Source organism: Scyliorhinus torazame, chromosome 5 (assembly GCF_047496885.1).
Source record: "Scyliorhinus torazame isolate Kashiwa2021f chromosome 5, sScyTor2.1, whole genome shotgun sequence".
In the NCBI taxonomy this organism is placed as follows: Eukaryota; Metazoa; Chordata; class Chondrichthyes; order Carcharhiniformes; family Scyliorhinidae; genus Scyliorhinus; species Scyliorhinus torazame.
The window spans coordinates 199,272,506-199,291,143 of NC_092711.1; the positions used below are offsets into that span (position 1 = coordinate 199,272,506).

Here is an 18,638-nt window from a genome sequence, read left to right on the forward strand (position 1 = left end):
ACTTTATAAATCACGACATTGAGTACAAAACCAAGGGAGACATGATGGACCTTTTCTTCAAAACTGGAGTGTAGTATCCAGCTCTGGGGGAACCAAACTTTAGGAAAGATGCGAAGGCATTAAGAGAGGGTGCAGAAAAGATATCCAAGAATGGTTCCAGGGATGAGGGACTTCAGTTACATCAATAGATTGAAGAAACACAATTAGGCCATTCAGTTACATCAATAGATTGAAGAAACTGAAGCCATTCGCCTTAGAAATTTGAAGATAATAAGGAGGGTCATGGAGGGTCTGAGCAGAGGAGGTAGTGAGAAACTGTTCCCACAGTGATGCTAAAATGAACATAGAACATACAGTACAGAAAAAGGCCATTCGGCCCATCGAGTCTGCACCGACCCATTTAAGCCCTCACTTCCACCCTACCCCCATAACCCAATAACCCCTCCTAACCGTTTTTTGGACACTAAGGGCAATTTAACATGGCCAATCCACCTGAATTGAAGTGTCCGGTCAGCCATGGTCATGTTAAATGACAGAGCTATCTTGATAGGCTGAATGGCCTAATTGTGTTCATGTGTTTCTATGGTGGAAGGGTCAAGAAACGAGGGCACGTGGCAGCACGGTGGTGCAGAGGGTTAGCCCAGCTGCCTCACGGTGCCGAGGTCCCAGGTTCAATCCCGGCTCTGGGTCACTGTCCGTGTGGAGTTTGCACATTCTCCCCGTGTTAGCGTGGGTTTCGCCCCCACAACCCAAAAATGTGCAGGGTAGGTGGATTGGCCACTCTAAATTGACCATTAATTGGAAAAAATTAATTGGGTACTCCAAATTTATTTTAAAAAAGGAATCGGAGGGCACAGGTTTATGGAGATTGGCAATTGAACCAACGATGACATCAGGAAAAATACTCACACAGCGAGTAGTTAGGATCTGGAGTGCACTGTCTATGAGTGTGGTGGAGCCAGATTCATACAGCGAGTGGTTAGGATCAGGAATGTCCTGTCTGAGAGTGTGCTGGAGACAAGGTTGCACAGTGAGTGGTTAGGATCTGGAATGTACTGTCTGAGAGTGTGGTGGAGGCAGATTTAATCATGTCTTTCAAAAGGGAATTGGATAACTATTCAAAGAGAAAAAGAAATACAGGCCATGGGGTAAAGGGCAGGGCGAAGGACAAGTTTCAGAGAGCTAGCAAAGACAAGGTTGGCTAAATGGCCTCCTTTTGCACTGTAACCATTCTATAATTCTACAGTTCGACACAGGGAGAGGTTTGGCGTGCCTTTAAGCAATCAACCTGTTTGCAGTAAGATGCTTCAGCCTGAGCTCTCCCAACACTTAGAAAAATCATAAACTGGAGATGAGCAGATGGACGCGGGGAGCTGTACCTTTAAAATTTGGCCGGATCCGTGCGTCATAGCCTGAGGTTTTTCCCATTAGTTTGTCGAGGAAATCAGACGGTGATGATGGCAATGACCTTCTCCCGGTGGACTTTGTCTCTTCCTCCTTGGATGACACTGGCCTGTGGGGTAGAACAATACAAACTTACTGAGGACTTGATACTAAATCTTTATCCTTTGGAGGCTGATTGCTCTCCACTCCTTCAAAACTGGAGGAAATGTTATGTTTACAATGTTATCTTTACAACAATCTTCAATGCAGTGTGAGGAAAAGGAGCTGGACCAGCCTCCTGGGGGATACATCGAAACCAAGAGACAACCCACCGTCTCTCGCAGTTCACCAACCTGGAGTAAGAGGATTCCCAGAGAGGAGACAACGCTGGAGTGAGACACAGACAGTCCTGAATTTGGTTCAGGTGGGAATTCTGTGCAGCGGGGGAATGAGATGCTGCTTTTCCTACTTTTTTTTTGCGCCTCCCGGAGTTGTTAAGCTTTCTTCCTTGCATCTAAGCTATGTGAGTACAACTTGCTATCAATTTATCGGAGTAAATAATTAAATCATTGACAAATTAAATTTTTTTAAAGTTTGGACAGAACTGGCGGGGCTGGTGGTGAGCCATGACTGTAGCATGTGGGGATCTGTGGAATGCACTGCAATCCCAGACAATCATACTTGCAGAAAATGCAGTGTAGGCAAGTTTGGCTCCGATCGGCGCAGAATTCCTCCGTCGGGACAAAAACGGGATAGACGTCGGCTGACAGACCCACTCCACTCCCATCAGCTGTTGCTGGCTTCATGTCCCGCGCCAGCGGGAAGATGCGAACAGCTGATTTCCATTGATTTGAATGCAATTAATGGTCTGGAAGCTCAAATCTCCACCACCATCCACGGTTATGCTCCGATTCCCACAGCGGGATCTCCATCGGGCAGGTTTTGGTGTAAGTATTGCCAAGCGGGATACTGGCACTTTGGACCCTGAGGAGGCTCAAGGAGGTTAGCCCATTGCTCAGTGCTCCTCTGCGGCCTGTGGTTAAGTGATTTCACTTCCTCTTTGATGCACGATCAATGACCACTAAAGCGAGGCTGTAGTCCAACTGAAGGATTTAATAAGCAAGATGTTTCCCCCAGCAGCTCAGGTACAGAAAGAAGGCTGCTGGGGAGGCACGGGCTCTTATACCCCACTTTGCAGGGCGGAGCTACCATACAGCTTGACCAATAGGAAACATACAATTTCTACCAATGGTGTTCCAGCATTACCAGGTACCGTAATACCTCTACACAGACTACCACACTCACCCCCTGTTAAAATAAGAGGGCCTTGATGACGGTGGTTGCGGTCATGTCAGGGCAGGGGATGGCGAATGGGAACCGGGAGTACTCGTCAATCACGTTCAGGAAGTATGTGTTGCGGTCGGTGAAGTCCATGCTGAGGCGTTCAAAGGGATGGGTGGTGGCTTGATATTACAACATGGTAACATGGTAGAAATTATAGTTATGGAGGTACCGTAATACCTCCGTACAGAATTTTGTAACTATTTACAGATTCACAATTAACTATATCTACTTTAAAATGAAGCAATCAGTCGATCGGGGGCCCTGGTCGTCCTCTGTGATCGTCAAAGCTTCGGTGGTGACGCCGGTGGAGGTTCGGGCGTCTGTGACTCCGGGAGCGTGGCCTCGATCTCTGTGGCAGCTTCAACACTCCTAGATGGCGCTGGTGGGGAAAAAGGTTGACCTGGGGCAGCACGGTAGCCTTGTGGATAGCACAATTGCTTCACAGCTCCAGGGTCCCAGGTTCGATTCTGGCTTGGGTCACTGTCTGTGCGGAGTCTGCACATCCTCCCCGTGTGTGCGTGGGTTTCCTCCGGGTGCTCCAGTTTCCTCCCACAGTCCAAAGATGTGCAGGTTAGGTGGATTGGCCATGATAAATTGCCCTTAGTGTCCAAAATTTCCCTTAGTGTTGGGTGGGGTTACTGGGTTATGGGGATAGGGTGGCGGTGTTGACCTTGGGTAGGGTGCTCTTTCCAAGAGCCGGTGCAGACTCGATGGGCCAAATGGCCTCCTTCTGCACTGCAAATTCTATGATGATGATGATGATAATGGGAAGGGAGCGTCTGCAGGGTGCGTCGGTGGGTGGGGGGGCCTAGACAGGGCCGGCGGAAGGACCGATCCTCCTGTAAGGTGCACCGGTGAGAGGGAGGGTGGAACTGGTGGCTGGGGTGTGCGTGGGAATCCGGCGGGCGCCAGGCCTCGTAGGGACACCGTATCTCGTCGGGGTCCGCCACGTAGGCGTACTTGGGGTTAGCGTGGAGAAGATCGACCCTCTCGACCAACGGGTCCGACTTGTGCGCCCGCACGTGTTTTCGGAGCAGGATGGGTCCGGGAGCTGCCAGCCAGGTCGAGAGCGAGGTCCCAGAGGAGGACTTCCTGGGGAAGACAAGGAGACGTTCGTGAGGTGTTTGGTTGGTCGTGATACAAAGCAGTGACCGGATGGAGTGGAGGGCATCCGGGAGGACTTCCTGCCAGCGGGAGACTGGGAGATTCTTGGACCGTAGGGCCAGTAGGACGGTCTTCCAGACCATTCCGTTCTCCCTCTCTACCTGTCCGTTACCCTGGGAGTTGTAACTGGTCGTCCTGCTCGAGGCGATGCCCTAGCTGAGCAGGAATTGACGCAGTTCGTTGCTCATAAAGGAGGACCCCCTATCACTATGTATGTAAGCGGGGAACCCGAACAGTGCAAAGATGCTTTGGAGGGCCTTGATGACGGTGGTTGCGGTCATGTCGGGGCAGGGGATGGTGAATGGGAACCGGGAGTACTCGTCAATCACGTTCAGGAAGTATGTGTTGCGGTCGGTGAAGTCCATGCTGAGGCGTTCAAAGGGACGGGAAGCCTTTATCAGGTGCGCTTTCTCTGGCCAGTAGAAGTGCGGTTTGCACTCCGCGCAGATTTGGCAGTCCCTGGTGGCTGTCCTGACCTCCTCGATGGAGTAGGGCAGGTTGCGGGTCTTGATAAAGTGGAAAAAGCGAGTGACCCCCGGGTGGCAGAGGTCCTCGTGGAGGGCTCAGAGGCGGTTCCCTTGTGCATTGGCACATGTGCCGCGGGACAGGGCATCAGGAGGCTCGTTTAGTTTCCCGGGACGATACAAGATCTCGTAGTTGTAGGTGGAGAGTTCGATCCTCCACCGCAAGATCTTATCGTTTTTTATCTTGCCCCGCTGTGCATTATCGAACATGAAAGTAACCGACCGTTGGTCAGTGAGGAGAGTGAATCTCCTGCCGGCCAGGTAATGCCTCCAATGTCGCACAGCTTCTACTATGGCCTGGGACTCCTTTTTGACTGAGGAGTGGCGGATTCCGGAAGCATGGAGGGTACGTGAGAAGAAGGCCACGGGTCTGCCCGCTTGATTGCGGGTGGCCGCCAGAGCAACGTTAGACGCGTCGCTCTCGACCTGGAAGGGGAGGGACTCATCGATGGCGTGCATCGTGGTCTTTGCAATGTCTGTTTTGATGCGGCTGAAGGCCTGGCGGGCCTCTATCGACAGGGGAAAAACTGTGGATTGGATCAGGGGACGGGCCTTGTCCGCATAGTTGGGGACCCACTGGGTATAGTAAGAGAAAAACCCTAGGCAGCGCTTCAGGGCCTTGGAGCAGTGAGGCAGGGGGAACTCCATAAGGGGGCGCATGCATTCAGGGTCGGGGTCTATAACTCCATTTTGCACTACATAGCCGAGGATGGCTAGGCAGTTGGTGCTAAACACGCATTTATCCTTGTTATACGTAAGGTTAAGGATCGTTGCGGTCTGGAGGAATTTTTGGAGGTTAGTGTCGTGGTCCTGCTGGTCGTGGCCGCAGATGGTGGCATTATCGAGATACGGGAATGTTGCCCGTAAACCGTACCGGTCAACCATTCGGTCCATCTCGTGCTGGAAGACCGAGACCCCGTTAGTGACACCGAAGGGAACCTTTAAGAAGTGGTAGAGCCGCCCATCTGCCTCGAAGGCAGTGTATTTGCGGTCACTAGTGCGGATGGGGAGCTGGTGGTAGGCGGACTTAAGATCCACCGTGGAGAAGACCGTGCAATGCGCGATCCTGTTGACCAGGTCGGATATGCGGGGGAGAGGGTACGCGCCCTGCTGCGTAAACCTGTTGATGGTCTGACTGTAGTCGATGGCCATGCTATGCTTCTCCCCGGTCTTTACCACCACTACTTGAGCTCTCCAGGGACTGATGCTAGCTTCAACGGCTCCTTCCCTCAGTCGCCTTTGTACCTCTGACCTAATAAAGATCTGATCCTCGGCACTGTACTGTCTGCTCCTGGTGGCAGCGGGTTTGCAATCCAGGGTGAGGTTCGCAAACAGAGAAGGCGGATCGACCTTGAGGGTCGCGAGGCCGCAGACAGTGAGAGGGGGTATAGGGCCGCCAAATTTGAAAGTTAGACTTTGGAGATTGCACTGGAAGTCTAAACCTAGGAGTGTGGCCGCGCAGAGGTGGGGAAGGACGTAGAGCCGGTAATTTTTAAACTGCCTTCCCTGGACCGTGAGGTTTGCTACACAAAACCCTTTTATCTCTACTGAGTGGGAACCGGAGGCCAGGGAGATTTTTTGATTAACGGGGTGGGTGAGGAGAGAACAGCGCCTTACCGTGTCGGGGTGTATGAAGCTCTCCATGCTCCCAGAGTCGATTAAGCAGGACGTCTCGTGCCCGTTGATTAGTACTGTTGTTGTAGCAGTTGAGAGTGTTCGAGGCCGGGACTGGTCCAGGGTCACCGAGGCTAATCGCAGCAGTTGAGTGTTCTCTTTGGGCGGTGTGCGGTCAGCCCAGCTGGGGTCCTGGGAATCCATCCAAGATGGTGGCTCCCATTGGTCGCACATGCCTGGGGGTGCACAAAATGGTGGCGCCAATCCATCGAATGTGGCGTCCGTGGGCAAGATGGCGGCGCCCGGGGGCCGCACGTGGCCCTGGAGGAGGAAGATGGCAGCGCCCACTGGCTGCATGGGGACCGTGGAGAAGTTTGTGGTGGCGGTCCGCATTCGCCACCGGAGACCGCGGCGACCACATGGGCCTGGCATACCACCACAAAGTGGCCCTTTTTACCGCATCCCTTGCAGGTGGATGCGCGGGCCGGGCAGCGCTGCCGGGGGTGCTTGGCCTGCCTGCAAATGTAGCAGCGGGGCCCCCCAGGGTTGCCAAGCCGCCTTGCAGCACAAGCTTGTGGGGGGATGGGAGATGTCTTGGGGTTGGCTGCGGAGGGGTACCACGCTGCCCAGGCGGCTGCCTCGCGGTCGGGAACGTAAGTTTGGGCGTTTCGGGAGGCCACATCCAGGGAGCCTGCAAGGGCCCATGCCTCCTTGAGGCCTAAGGTGTCTTTTTCCAGCAATTGCTGGCGGATTTGGGAGGACAGCATACCTGCTACGAAAGCGTCCCGGATCAAGAGTTCTGTGTGGTCGTTCGCCGAAACTTGAGGGCAGCTGCAGTTTCTCCCCAGCACCAGGAGCGCACGGTAGAATTCTTCCAGCGATTCCCCAGGGATTTATCGCCTCGTTGCTCGCAGATGTCGGGCGTAGACCTGGTTTACGTGGCGAATATAATGTCCTTTTAGCAGTTCCATTGCTGCATCGAAGTCATCTGCGTCCTCGATGAAGGTGTAAATCTCCGGGCTCACCCTCGAGTGTAGAACTTGCAATTTCTGTTCTCCCGTGGGTGTGTTTTCGGCCGTTCCGAGATATCCTTTAAAACATGCCAGCCAGTGCTTGAAGGTTGCCGCTGAGTTTGCCACATGGGGGCTGAGTTTCAGACATTCCAGCTTGATTCGAGATCCATCCTTTTAAATCTAGCTTATTAAATTGATGCACGATCAATGACCACTAAAGCGAGGTTGTAGTCCAACTGAAGGATTTAATAAGCTAGATGTTTTCACCAGCAGCTCAGGTACAGAAAGAAGGCTGCTGGGGCGGCATGGGCTCTTATACCCCGCCTTGCAGGGCGGAGCTACCATACAGCTTGACCAATAGGAAACATACAATATCTACCAATGGTGTTTCAGCATTACCAGGTACCGTAATACCTCTACACAGACTACCACACTTTTTTCTAACTGCAGAAAGCACTTTGCATTTTTGAAGTGGTCAGCAGCTCCTAACACCAGCGGGATGCAGTCCCAATTCTCCGCTGGCGGGAGCACATTTTCTCTGGAAGAGAATCGCAGCCTTTGTTCCAGGAGGCAATCATGTCCCTTTAGTTGGGGAGAAGTAGATTAATGGTCCTGTCAGCATCAACTAGACCGAGGTGGAGGTGGTTGACAGATTCAAATTCCTAGGTGTGCACATTACCAATGGTTTTGATCCATCCACGCAACGCTACGACCAAGAAAGCACAACAGCGCCTATACTTTCTCAGGAAACTAAGGAAATTTGGCATGTCCGCATTGACTCTTACCAACTTTGACAGATGCACCATAGAAAGCATTCTATCTGGCTACATCACAGCTTGGTGTGGCAATCGCTCAACCCAACACCAGAAGAAACTACAGCGGGTCGTGAACACAGCCCAGTCCATCACATGAACCCGCCTCCCATCCACTGACTCTGTCTACACCTTCCGCTGCCTTGGGAAAGCGGACAGCATAATCGAAGACCCCGCCCACCCGGGTTATTCCCTCTTCCAACTTCTTCCATCGGGCAGGAGATACAAAAGTCTGAGAACACACACTAACAGGTTCAAAAACAGCTTCTTCCCCACTGTCACCAGACTCCTAAACAACCTTCTTATGGACTGACTTGCTCTCTTCACACATATTCTCTGAGTAGTAAGACACTCATGTCTGCTTCACCCAATGCCTGTGTTATGTATTTACATTGTATATTTAAGAATGTCTTTTTCTCATGTATGGAATGATCAGTCTGAACTGCACGCAGAACCATACTTTTCACTGTACCTCGATACACGTGACATTACGAGCAAATCCAATCTAATCCAAGACAGGAAGATATGACTACAGGTCAGGCTGGCATGGGGAAACATGTAGTGAGGGAGGAACATCAGCCCCTGACCTTGATAAACAGGTACAAAAGGTGCTTGCTGGCTGTATGAATGATGAGAAGAACTGCAAGGTGGATGAGAAGGCTGCCTATGGTAAAGGATGCAATTCAAGTTGGGGATTAAATCTTCTTTGGTTGTTACCTGAGCCATGCGCCAGCTGGCATAGGGTAAAACAAATTAGAGATCAAAGAATGTGCTTCAAAGAATGGCGTGGGAAGAAGAGGTTCCCTAAAGAGAGAGACAGAATGCCAAAGGAGGTGGGGTATCCCTGATAGTAAAGGATGACAGAAGGACTTTTGTGGGAAAGGATCAAGCATCAGATGATCATGAAGTAGAATCATATGGATCAAAATTAGGCATAGTAAGAGGCAGAAAACACTGGTGGGAGTAGTTTATAAGCACCTAACAGCCATTATACCATTGACCAGAGCATTTAAAACAATAAATTACTGCCGCTGTAACAAAGGCAATATAATTATTATGGAGGCTGCAATTTTCATGTCGACTGGGGCAATCAAATTGGCAAGATTAGTCTAGAAGAGAAGTTTGTAGAATGTTTTCATGACAGTTTCTTGGACCAATATATTTTGGGACTGACTAGATTTAATATTGTGTAATGAAGCAAGTATAATTAGTAATGTCATCATAAAAGATCCACTGGGAAATAGTGATCATAATATGTGGAATTCCATATTAAGTTTGAAAGTGACATACTCCAATCACAAACATGAATCTTAAACATGAACAAACCCATTACATAAATATGACATGAGCGTTGGCTAAGGTTAATTGGACAAATAGATTAAAAGATATGGAGGTAAATAAAAAGTGGGAAACATTGATAGAAACAATTCAAAAATGTTCAACCAAAATCCTATTTATCAAAAACAAAAACTCAGCACAGCCAGAAAGATCCATCTGTGGCTCACTCAGGAAGTTAATGATGGCATTAGATTAAAAGAGGCTCACAATGTTACAACAACAAAACACAGTAGCCAGTTTGAGGATTGGGAGTAAGGGCCATTAAAAGGCTGATAAAAGAATGCAAGAGTAAATGATCCAGGAGTAGAAAGAAAAACAGATCGGAAGAGCAAGAAGGAAGGGAGGAGCTAATGTTGTGTTCCATCAACATGGAACAGAAACCCAATGCTTTATATGTTTGAAAGCTTTAGCATTATTGCCATTTCTTATTTTTAAACTGGATTTTTCTGCTGAACAAGTTGAGATAGTTGACCCCCTTTCTCCAGAACAAAACAAATTTCCACTCTCACACCTTATTATGCCTCAGGAGCTACTAACAGACAACCTGTGACCGGCCAGACAAATTTCAAGGCGAACTATAGGAATGCCATTTGCAATTTCTCAGCCAGTCTTGCTGGCAGTCTGTGGGTATACTGAGACAACAGAACCCTCAACATAAACACACCCCTTTCAACCCACAAAGGTTAACACATTATCAGTCCTCAATAAAAGCAAGCCCATTCCAGATGTTGGATGAACATCCTTTTTCAAAGTCATTGTGAAGAAGGAAGGTTACATGACTCAAGACTCTGGCCTTTTCAATCTTTTCACGTTACTGTTCTGAGCTGAACAGGCAGTTTGCTGTTTTACCATCTAGCTGGCAAGTCGCAAAGAAGCCGATTCTGTCCAGACAGGACACTCGGCCTATCTAACTGGACTCTGCTGGGAGATTTTGTACCATTGCCTCCAGAATGGATTCAATCTCAGCGTGCCTACTTCACCTTGCGACATCAACACCAGCTGTAAAGTGAATCTTACAACCTCAGTCTCAACCAGCTGAAGTAGAAATGGCTATGTGAAATAATTGGACTCTGACTTTGGGACTCAAACTCACGTGAACCAATATTTGGTTTTTCTGTGGTCCAGGTGTTGTAAACCTCCTGTCCTCTCTCCCCCATTTGGCTGTGCGAATATGGACTGGGGCAATGGAAACAGTCCTTTCACAAGTTCAGAATAAACTGATTTTTGAGTTAATCCTAATTCAAGTTCGCTGTGGATTATTTGTAAAATTTGATCACGCAAAAATAGAGGAGTTGTAAAAATACACTACCACTTAGTCTCAAAAGAAGGTAATTCAAAATACCTTCTGCTTCCGGACAACTGAATAAAGGAAAACAGTCCTGTTCGAACAGACTCCCTCTTGGCTGTAAAACCAAAGTAAACATTACCCCTCAGAAGCAGAGACAAGAGAAATTATCACGGGGAATGAGGGAATGGCAGAGATTTTGAACCAATATTTTGTGTCTGTTTCAACAGCAGAAGATACAAGTTTCATACCAGAAATAAATGATAACCTTGGGGCTAGACAAAGTGAGGAAATTAATATCAGCAGAGAGAAACAGCACAATGACACAGTGGTTAGCACTGCTGTGTCACAATGCCAGGGACCCGGGTTTGGTTCCAACTTTGGGTGGCTATCTATTTGGAGTTCGCACTTTCTCCCATGTCAGCGTCGGTTTCCTCCAGGTGATTCGGTCTCCTCCCACAGTCCAAAGATGTCCAGGTTAGGTGGATTGGCCATGATCAATGCGCAGGGTTACGGCAATGGCGTGGGAGAGTGGACCTGAGTAGAATGCTCTTTTGGAGACTCCATGGGCCAAACGGTTGCCTTCTGTACTAAAGGGATTCTATGAATCTATTAAAAAATTGGAGAAAATTAGGGGACTAAAATCGAACAAATCACCAGGATCTGATGGCCCCACTCAGGCTTTATAAGAGAGACCCACAGAGATAATGGGTGTGCCAGCTATGGTTTTCCAAAATTCTTCAGATTCTGGAAAGGCCCATTAGATTGAAAGTTGGTAAACTTTACACCACATTTCAAAAAATGAGAGAGAAAGAAAGTAGTGAACTACAGGCCAGTTAGCCTAATATCAGGTGTTAGGAAAATGCTCAAATCTATTATAAAAGATGTCTTAACAATACGCTTAGAAAAGCATAGTATGATTAGAACACATCAACATGGTTATACAAAAGGGAGATCTTGTTTGAGAAATTCCTCAGAGTTTTGAGGATGTGAATTGTAGGGTTGATAAATAGTATTTGCATTTCCAAAAGTAATTCCATTAGGTGTCAGGCAAATGACTAACAGGTAAGATAAGGGCTAATGAAGATTGGAGTAATAATTTAGCATGGTGTTACAGCACCCTGGGTTAGTGAGTGCTCACTTCCAGCCCCACAGACCCCGGAATCCCAACATAAGTGAATTAATTTGTGTATTTTCCTGAGAACCCTTGAATGCTCCAGTGAGCTACAGGCATCAGGTTTATAAGTAAAACATTAACATGCTGTTTATTTATAACAAGAGTAAAAGATGAACATATAATGGAAATAATGGGACAATGGTCTCCTCGTTTAACTATTCCCAAAATCCCATCCCACCCTCCACCCAGACACACACAAGTCAAACACACAGTAAGGGGCAGGTAAAGGATTTAAAATAACAGGGAATGAAAGGGTATGGGAGATTTGAGGTCCTTTGCTGCTGAGGTTAAGGTCCTTGTAGGTGGTGATCTCTTCAGAATGCGAGGTGTTGCAAACAATTGGCGAGTTTGAACCTTTTTAGGACTACCATCTATTTGAACTCCCAGACTGTCGGTCTTCTGGGGAAATCAGCTTCACCCAGGTGATTCAGGTCTGTGCAATTCTATCATGCAACCACGCTCAGTCTCCCGGAGATATTTCTGGAGTTTTCTCCCTGAACGTTTACTGCAGATTTTACATCCACTCTGCTGTTCAACTGCTTGCCTGGCCTCTGTGCAGAGGTTCTGGCTGTATCATAAATGGAGTCCACAGACAAAGCTTTTCCCAGCCATTCAGACAGAGGATTAAACTGTTACAAACCTGTTGGGAGAAGCTGCTTGCAGCCTTTCAAACCAGTGGTCCCCTTCACAGGTCTGGCTACTGCCTGCAGTCTCTTAGATAGCCTGCCACAGGTCTGACTGGGAGCCTCTTAAATCATCTGGGAGAGAGAAACCTGAGAGAGAGTGCCTTAAAGGTGCTCCCTGCCTGTAATAACCTGCACAGGACTCATCCAGCTGGGGATGATTGCTCCCTGTGTTCAATTGGACTGTATTAACACAGCACTAGCATAAAAGGCTGGGAGCTGTAGAGCTAGCTAAGCTAAAAAGGAATGAGGACCTGGTGAAAGGTAACTGGGCCCTGTGCATGCATGATGATGTTGCTGAAATAAAAGACTTTTAAGAAGCTTGTTGGACTCTCCTGGCTTTATCACATTGACAACGATGATGAATTGGAGCTGTCCGCATGCTGCTTGTTCGGCTGAGCTACCTCCCCGGAATTTAAAAAAAAAATAGAGTGGACTATGTTAGAGTTCGTTTCTGTGGTGTTTTTTTTTCGGAGCCTGTAATGTATGGAAGGCGAGCACCTGGTCGAGTTTTTTGCTGCCGGCTTGTGAAGTGTGTCTGCTGGGAGTGATCTGGAGACTGACGTGTCCGGCAGTCTGGATGTGGTACCTTCTGAGTGACTTCCAGTGTGGGTTGTGTAGTGTTTCATCCATCTCTGTCTGCTGTTGTTTCCTGATGCTGGCAGAGTGGTCCACCGGTGAGTCTGTTCTCGAGTTGCCGCCGCCATTTTGGAACATCATTCTGGTCGTGAGTACGGAGTTGTGTTTGGAAGACTGTTCTGCGGCTGCTCGGACTGTGGGATTTGCAACTGCTCGGACTGTGGGATTTGCAACAGTGATATTTTGCCTGCGGGCTGACAGTTATTGTACGACTGCAGGTTTTGCGCCTAGAGACTCTGGTGTGGAGTTTTCTGGACATTCCATATGTGACTTCTGGTCCTGTGGCAGCTTGCATGCAACCCTGCTGTTTTTTAAAAATTTGTGCTGTGTGTTTATTTGCCTGTGTAGAGGTGCGGTCAGAATGTCGGTGTGACAGCTCCCTGGCATTTTGGTAGGTGCTATATTTTTAGATAGAATTTAGAGTGCCTGATTTTTTTTTAAAATTATGAGACTTTGTCCAAAGTTCCCCGCAACTGTTTCCTCTGTGGCTGGAAGGCATGCCATGCCGATTGGGCCTTGGGTTGATGGGTCTGATGCCATGGTGCGTGCTGTCCCCGGGTTTGGCTGTTGGCGGCTTTGCCCCCTGTGTGACTGGTGAGGGTGTTGGGTCGGATGTAATGCTTAGTGGAGTACACGCCTGCCCATTCTGCTTCCCCGTTCGGTGACGATTTATCTGAACCAATTATTTATTTATTTTTCGTTTTTTTGTCTGGCCACTGTGGTGTTTGCACCCGTTTGTTCCTCCTCCTCTATGATTGTTCTCGCGAGGGGTTTTCGGACTTTGGTGGGGGGAGGGTATAATAACCTGCATAGGACTCATCCAGCTGGGGATGAGCGAATCAGAGGCCAGCTGCCATGACCGCTGTGTGATTCCCGTGTAAAAGAACATTTTGTTAAAGAGACTGAATATCCAGTGGGTTTTCCCACCATCAGCTCCAGCCAGATTCTCCCATTTTTTTCACTGGAACCTACACTTTGCAAAATTATGGGAAGATTCTGCCCTAAACATCTTTTTGGCTGCACAAAGTATTACCTTAAATCCCTGAGTGTTCAAGCTGTCTGATGAGCTGGACACCTCAGAGCTGTCATTAGGGCTCACTTCAAATTGTCCAGCACCTCAACAGCCTGAGAAACATAGACCTTGAAAGTTTTTGTTCAAATCCTCTACCTTATAGTCTATTAAGTTGAATTACATCATCCTTAGCAGATATTACCTCTTTGTGTAAACCCCTTCCCTTTTTAATAAGGCTCGATCATATCTCTTTAATTATAATTATTATCGTATTGCGGATTGACGTATTTTGTGAGTATCTAGCTGGTCAATTGCTTTTTGCAATACTTTCCAATATCAATGCCTCTAATGACTTTAACTTGTTTGATTGTTTCAAATTTATGTTTTAATAAAAAAGGATTTAAACTTTAACTATATGGTCAGCTTCAACTACTACTCTGTTTATAATGGGGAACATCAAACGGTCAAAGCCTTATTTTTTATTTTCTTAATATCAGCAAAAGTTGAATCTTGTAAGAGTGATGTTCGCAATATTACAATGAGGTTGATTAGTTATTTTAAACCAATTAGTAATGACCTTTGAACCATCGAATCCCTACAGTGCAGAAGGAGGCCATTCGGCCCATCAAATCTGCACTGTTCCTCCGAAAGAGCATCCTACCTAGATCTAACCCCGTAACCAACACATCTTTGAACACTAAGGGGCAATTTAGCATGGCCAATCCACCTAACCTGTACATATTTGGACTGTGGGAGGAAACTCACACAGACACGGGGAGAAGGTGCAAACTCTACACAGACAGTCACCCAAGGCTGGAATTGAGCCGGGGTCCCTGGCGCTGTGAGGCAGCAGTGCTAACTACTGTGCCATCATGCCACCCATGATAGAAATTTGTTCTGTACTATCTAGAGCCAATGTGTGATGAACCCTTCCCTTAAAATAAAAACCAATGCCCTTTTGCAGACTCGGGTGACCCCGCCATGTTATGATACCTTTCCAATCTTTCATTTCGAAAAGAAGAAGTCATTTAGAATGTAGAACAAGTCAGGTTATTAATTTTTTTTGTGGATTACTCCTTTTCTGGGATATCTCTGTCCTTTCTGACCCTTTGTAGCAGTCCGTACCAGTGTGGTTGTCAGAGGGTTTTGAAAAGTTTCATCTGGTGTAAAGCTTCAAAGGTTACCGCTATGTGTGTGCAAAGGTTTCTGGGTAAGGTAACCTTTATTCAATTCTAAGGTATAATGTCCTATAATAATAATCTTTATTAGTGTCACAAGTAGGCTTATAATAACACTGCAATGAAGTTTCTGTGAAAAGCCACTGGTCGCCACACTAAAGCACCTGTTCGGGTACACTGAGGGAGAATTCAGAATGTCTAATTCACCTAACAAACACGTCTTTCGGGACTTGTGGAGGAAACCAGAGCACCCGGAGGAAATCCACGCAGCCATGAGGAGAACGCACAGACAGTGCCCCAAGCCAGGAGTCAAATCTGGGTCCCTGGCACTGTGAAGCCACAGTGCCAATCATTGTGCTACCACAATTATATATGAAGGCTACTTATTATCTATATTTCACCGAACTAATCTCTGGTCTGTATTTTTGGGATGGCTGGGGCTTGACTCCTGCAATCCGGAGATGGCGGAGAACGCATCCATACCATCTCCAATAGCCCGCTGCCATTTTAAGCACAAGTAAGCGTTGATCGGCAGCAGATGGCATTTATGCCCGCACCTGAAAAGAGGTCCTGACTTGTTCAGCAGCCATCCAGACACAATGCTGCAGAGGTACTGAAATGCTGTGTCTGGGACTAAGTGCAGAGAGCCAGTGTGAAGTGAAGTGACAGGGGTCTCAGAGAGCAAAAGGTAGGGGATGCTCTGGAAGGTAGCGAGGAGGCGACTCGGTAATCAGGGGATAGGCCGGGAAGGGGAATGAGGTCTGGAGGTATCCAGTCTATGAGGGGAGAACGCTTGTGGTGAATGTGGTAATTTCAGTTATATTGTGTGTATACAGTGTAGTAAGGTTTAAAAGCCTGGGTTAGTGTGTGTTTGACTGCTGCAGTAATTTGTTTATAATCCTGATGTACAAGACAAGCAGACACATTAGCCACAAAGGATAATTAGATCATAGAATTTACAGTGCCGAAGGAGGCCATTCGGCCCATCGAGTCTGCACCAGCTCTTGGAAAGAGCACCCTACTTAAGCCCACACCTCCACCCCATCCCCATAACCCAGTAACCCCACCCATCATTAAGGGCAATTTTGGACACTAAGTGCAATTTAGTATGGCCAATCCACCTAACCTGCACGTCTTTGGACTGTGGGAGGAAACCCACGCACAAACGGGGAGAACGTGCAGACTCCGACAGTGACCCAAGCCGTGAATCGAACCTGGGACCCTGGAGCTGTGAAGCAATTGTGCTAACCACTGTGTTACCGTGCTGCCCGTAGCAATGTAAAAGTTGGGCTAATGGAATTTTGTTTATATAAAGAAGGTACTCTGGGGAGTAGATAATTAAGAGACATTGCGCGGGATTCTCTGACCCACTGCCGGGTTGGAGAATCGCCGGTGGGGGGGGCGGCGTGAATCCCACTCTGCCGCTCCGACGCCGGCTGCCAAATTCTCCAGCGCTTGTTTTCGGGCGGGGGCGGGGATCATGCCGCGCCAGTCAGGGGCCGTTGGCACTGGCCCTCCCTGGCAATTATCCGGGCCCCAATGGGCCGAGCAGCCGCCCGTTTTCGGCCAGTCCCGCCGGCGTGAAATGGACATGGTCCATCCCGGCGGGACCTGGCTTGTCGGCTGTCTAGTGGGGTCCTCGGGGGGGGGGGAGGGAGGTGCGGGGGGATCTGGCCCCGGGGTGAGGCCCCCATGGTGGCCTGGCCCGCAATCAGGGCCCACCAATCTGCGGACGGGCCTGTGCCATGGGGGCACTCTTTTCCTCCACGCCGTCCTGTGTAAAGCTCCGCCATGGCCGGTGCGGTGAAGAATCCCCTGCGCATGCGCAGGAAACACACCGGCGGTTCTGCGCATGCACCACCTCAGGGAGGCCCTTCGGCACCGGCTGGCACGGCGCCAACACCTCCGCTGCCGGCCTAGCCCCCGGAAGTGCGGAGGATTGCGCATCTTCCGGTGGCCCTACGCTGGAGTGGTTCGCGCTGCTCTTGGAGCCGGTGTCGGGCCATCGCGCCAAGTGCGGGAGAATCCCGCCCATTGTGTTTAGCCTTCGTAAGATGATGTAATTAATTGGAGGAGCTAGGGGCTGCAGCAGTTTGGAGTTCAGTTTTGATCTGTCCCTGAGCAGACTAGTAGTTTCTCTCAAAGATATCTCATTACAGCAATTATTCCTTGGTTGGCTAACTGTATTTTAAGAGTAGATTTTGACCTGTGGTTTTGCTTGAGTGGAGATAAAAGATAGCAGTTAGGATTGAGTGTTTCATTATCATTGTTAAGCTCTCTTTAACTGATAATTGTAAGTTATGTTCTTTATGATGTTTTTTATGATGTTAAAGTTCGTAATAATTGTCATGATATTCAAACACATACATCATGATAGACACACCAACAGACAAATCAGAACACACAACACCACAACCAATGACAGAAAGATATAAAAGCACAGACACGACCCCCGGTGGTCAGTATTAGCTGCAGAGGAGGACCAGGACAGATCTGCCACCAAACACACTCAGGGAGACAGCACGTGCAGAGTATCCAGAACGAACTGTATTATAAGAGTTAAAATAAAATAGAGTTGTACCACATACAACTGTGTTGGCTCATCTGTGCACCAGAGCACCCAACACCACATGGTACAGGAGTGGATCGATACCTGCCGGCATACCTCAGTGTACACAGACAACCAGCAGTGCCCAGGCAAAATGATAGAGCTCCCGGTTCCGCAGCCGCTCCAGTGCTACGGCGATCTCCGCGAAAACTGGCGGCGATTCCGGCAAGTGTTCGAATTGTTCCTGGTGGCAGCTGAACTCCAAGACCTGGATGATAGCGAAAAAATTGAATTTCTCCTCACCATCGCCGGTGCAAGGGCAAGAGAAATATTCACAAGGTTCAGGTTCTTCAGGAGGCAGCAAAGGTACGATTACCAGGCATTCCTGGACAAATTCTCCAAGTACTGTGAAGAAAACGCAATCCAATCGGCAAGTAAAGGTAAGAAAAGCTGCAGTACTCACCTCGTGGCTGGGATCACGGAGCCCGAATTCCCAGAGGCCAAAATCCCGGGCCTGAGAGAGGGCTGGGTCGAGGTCGGCGGCCATCTTGCTAAAGGTATCACGCTAGCACAGTTGCGCGAGCAGTGCGCAGAACCGGAAGTTTCGTTTGCGCATGCGCGAGATGCTGCGCATGCGCAGTCAAGAAAACGACCATCGGTACAGGAACAGCGATCTGAGCATGCGCAGTCGCTTCCTACGTGCTATATACCGAGCGTCAGGATGTCAGAGGCCCCAGACTGCACCAATTTAAAGGGGAAACGTCCCAAATCCAATTTAAAAGGGAAACGTCCCAAATCAAAAAAACAAAAATCTGTTAAAGCTGTAAAACAACCTTCCCTCACCTGGAATGACAGCACATTGCCGCAAATTGACCCAGGAGATGAATTTGACCTCCGAAGAACCCTCCGACAAGCAGTTACCTA

General features: G+C 48.5%; 1 protein-coding gene across 1 annotated transcript in view; it reads right to left on the reverse strand.

Annotated features, from left to right (window-relative positions):
• LOC140420874 (glycine receptor subunit alpha-4-like) overlaps window positions 1-18,638 on the reverse strand; it is a 164,110-nt gene that overhangs the window by 104,319 nt on the left and 41,153 nt on the right. Inside the window, exon 2 of the mRNA XM_072504973.1 lies at window positions 1,380-1,513. Within this exon, the coding sequence (XP_072361074.1) occupies window positions 1,380-1,513 (134 nt within the window). The remainder of the gene's footprint in view (window positions 1-1,379; window positions 1,514-18,638) is intronic.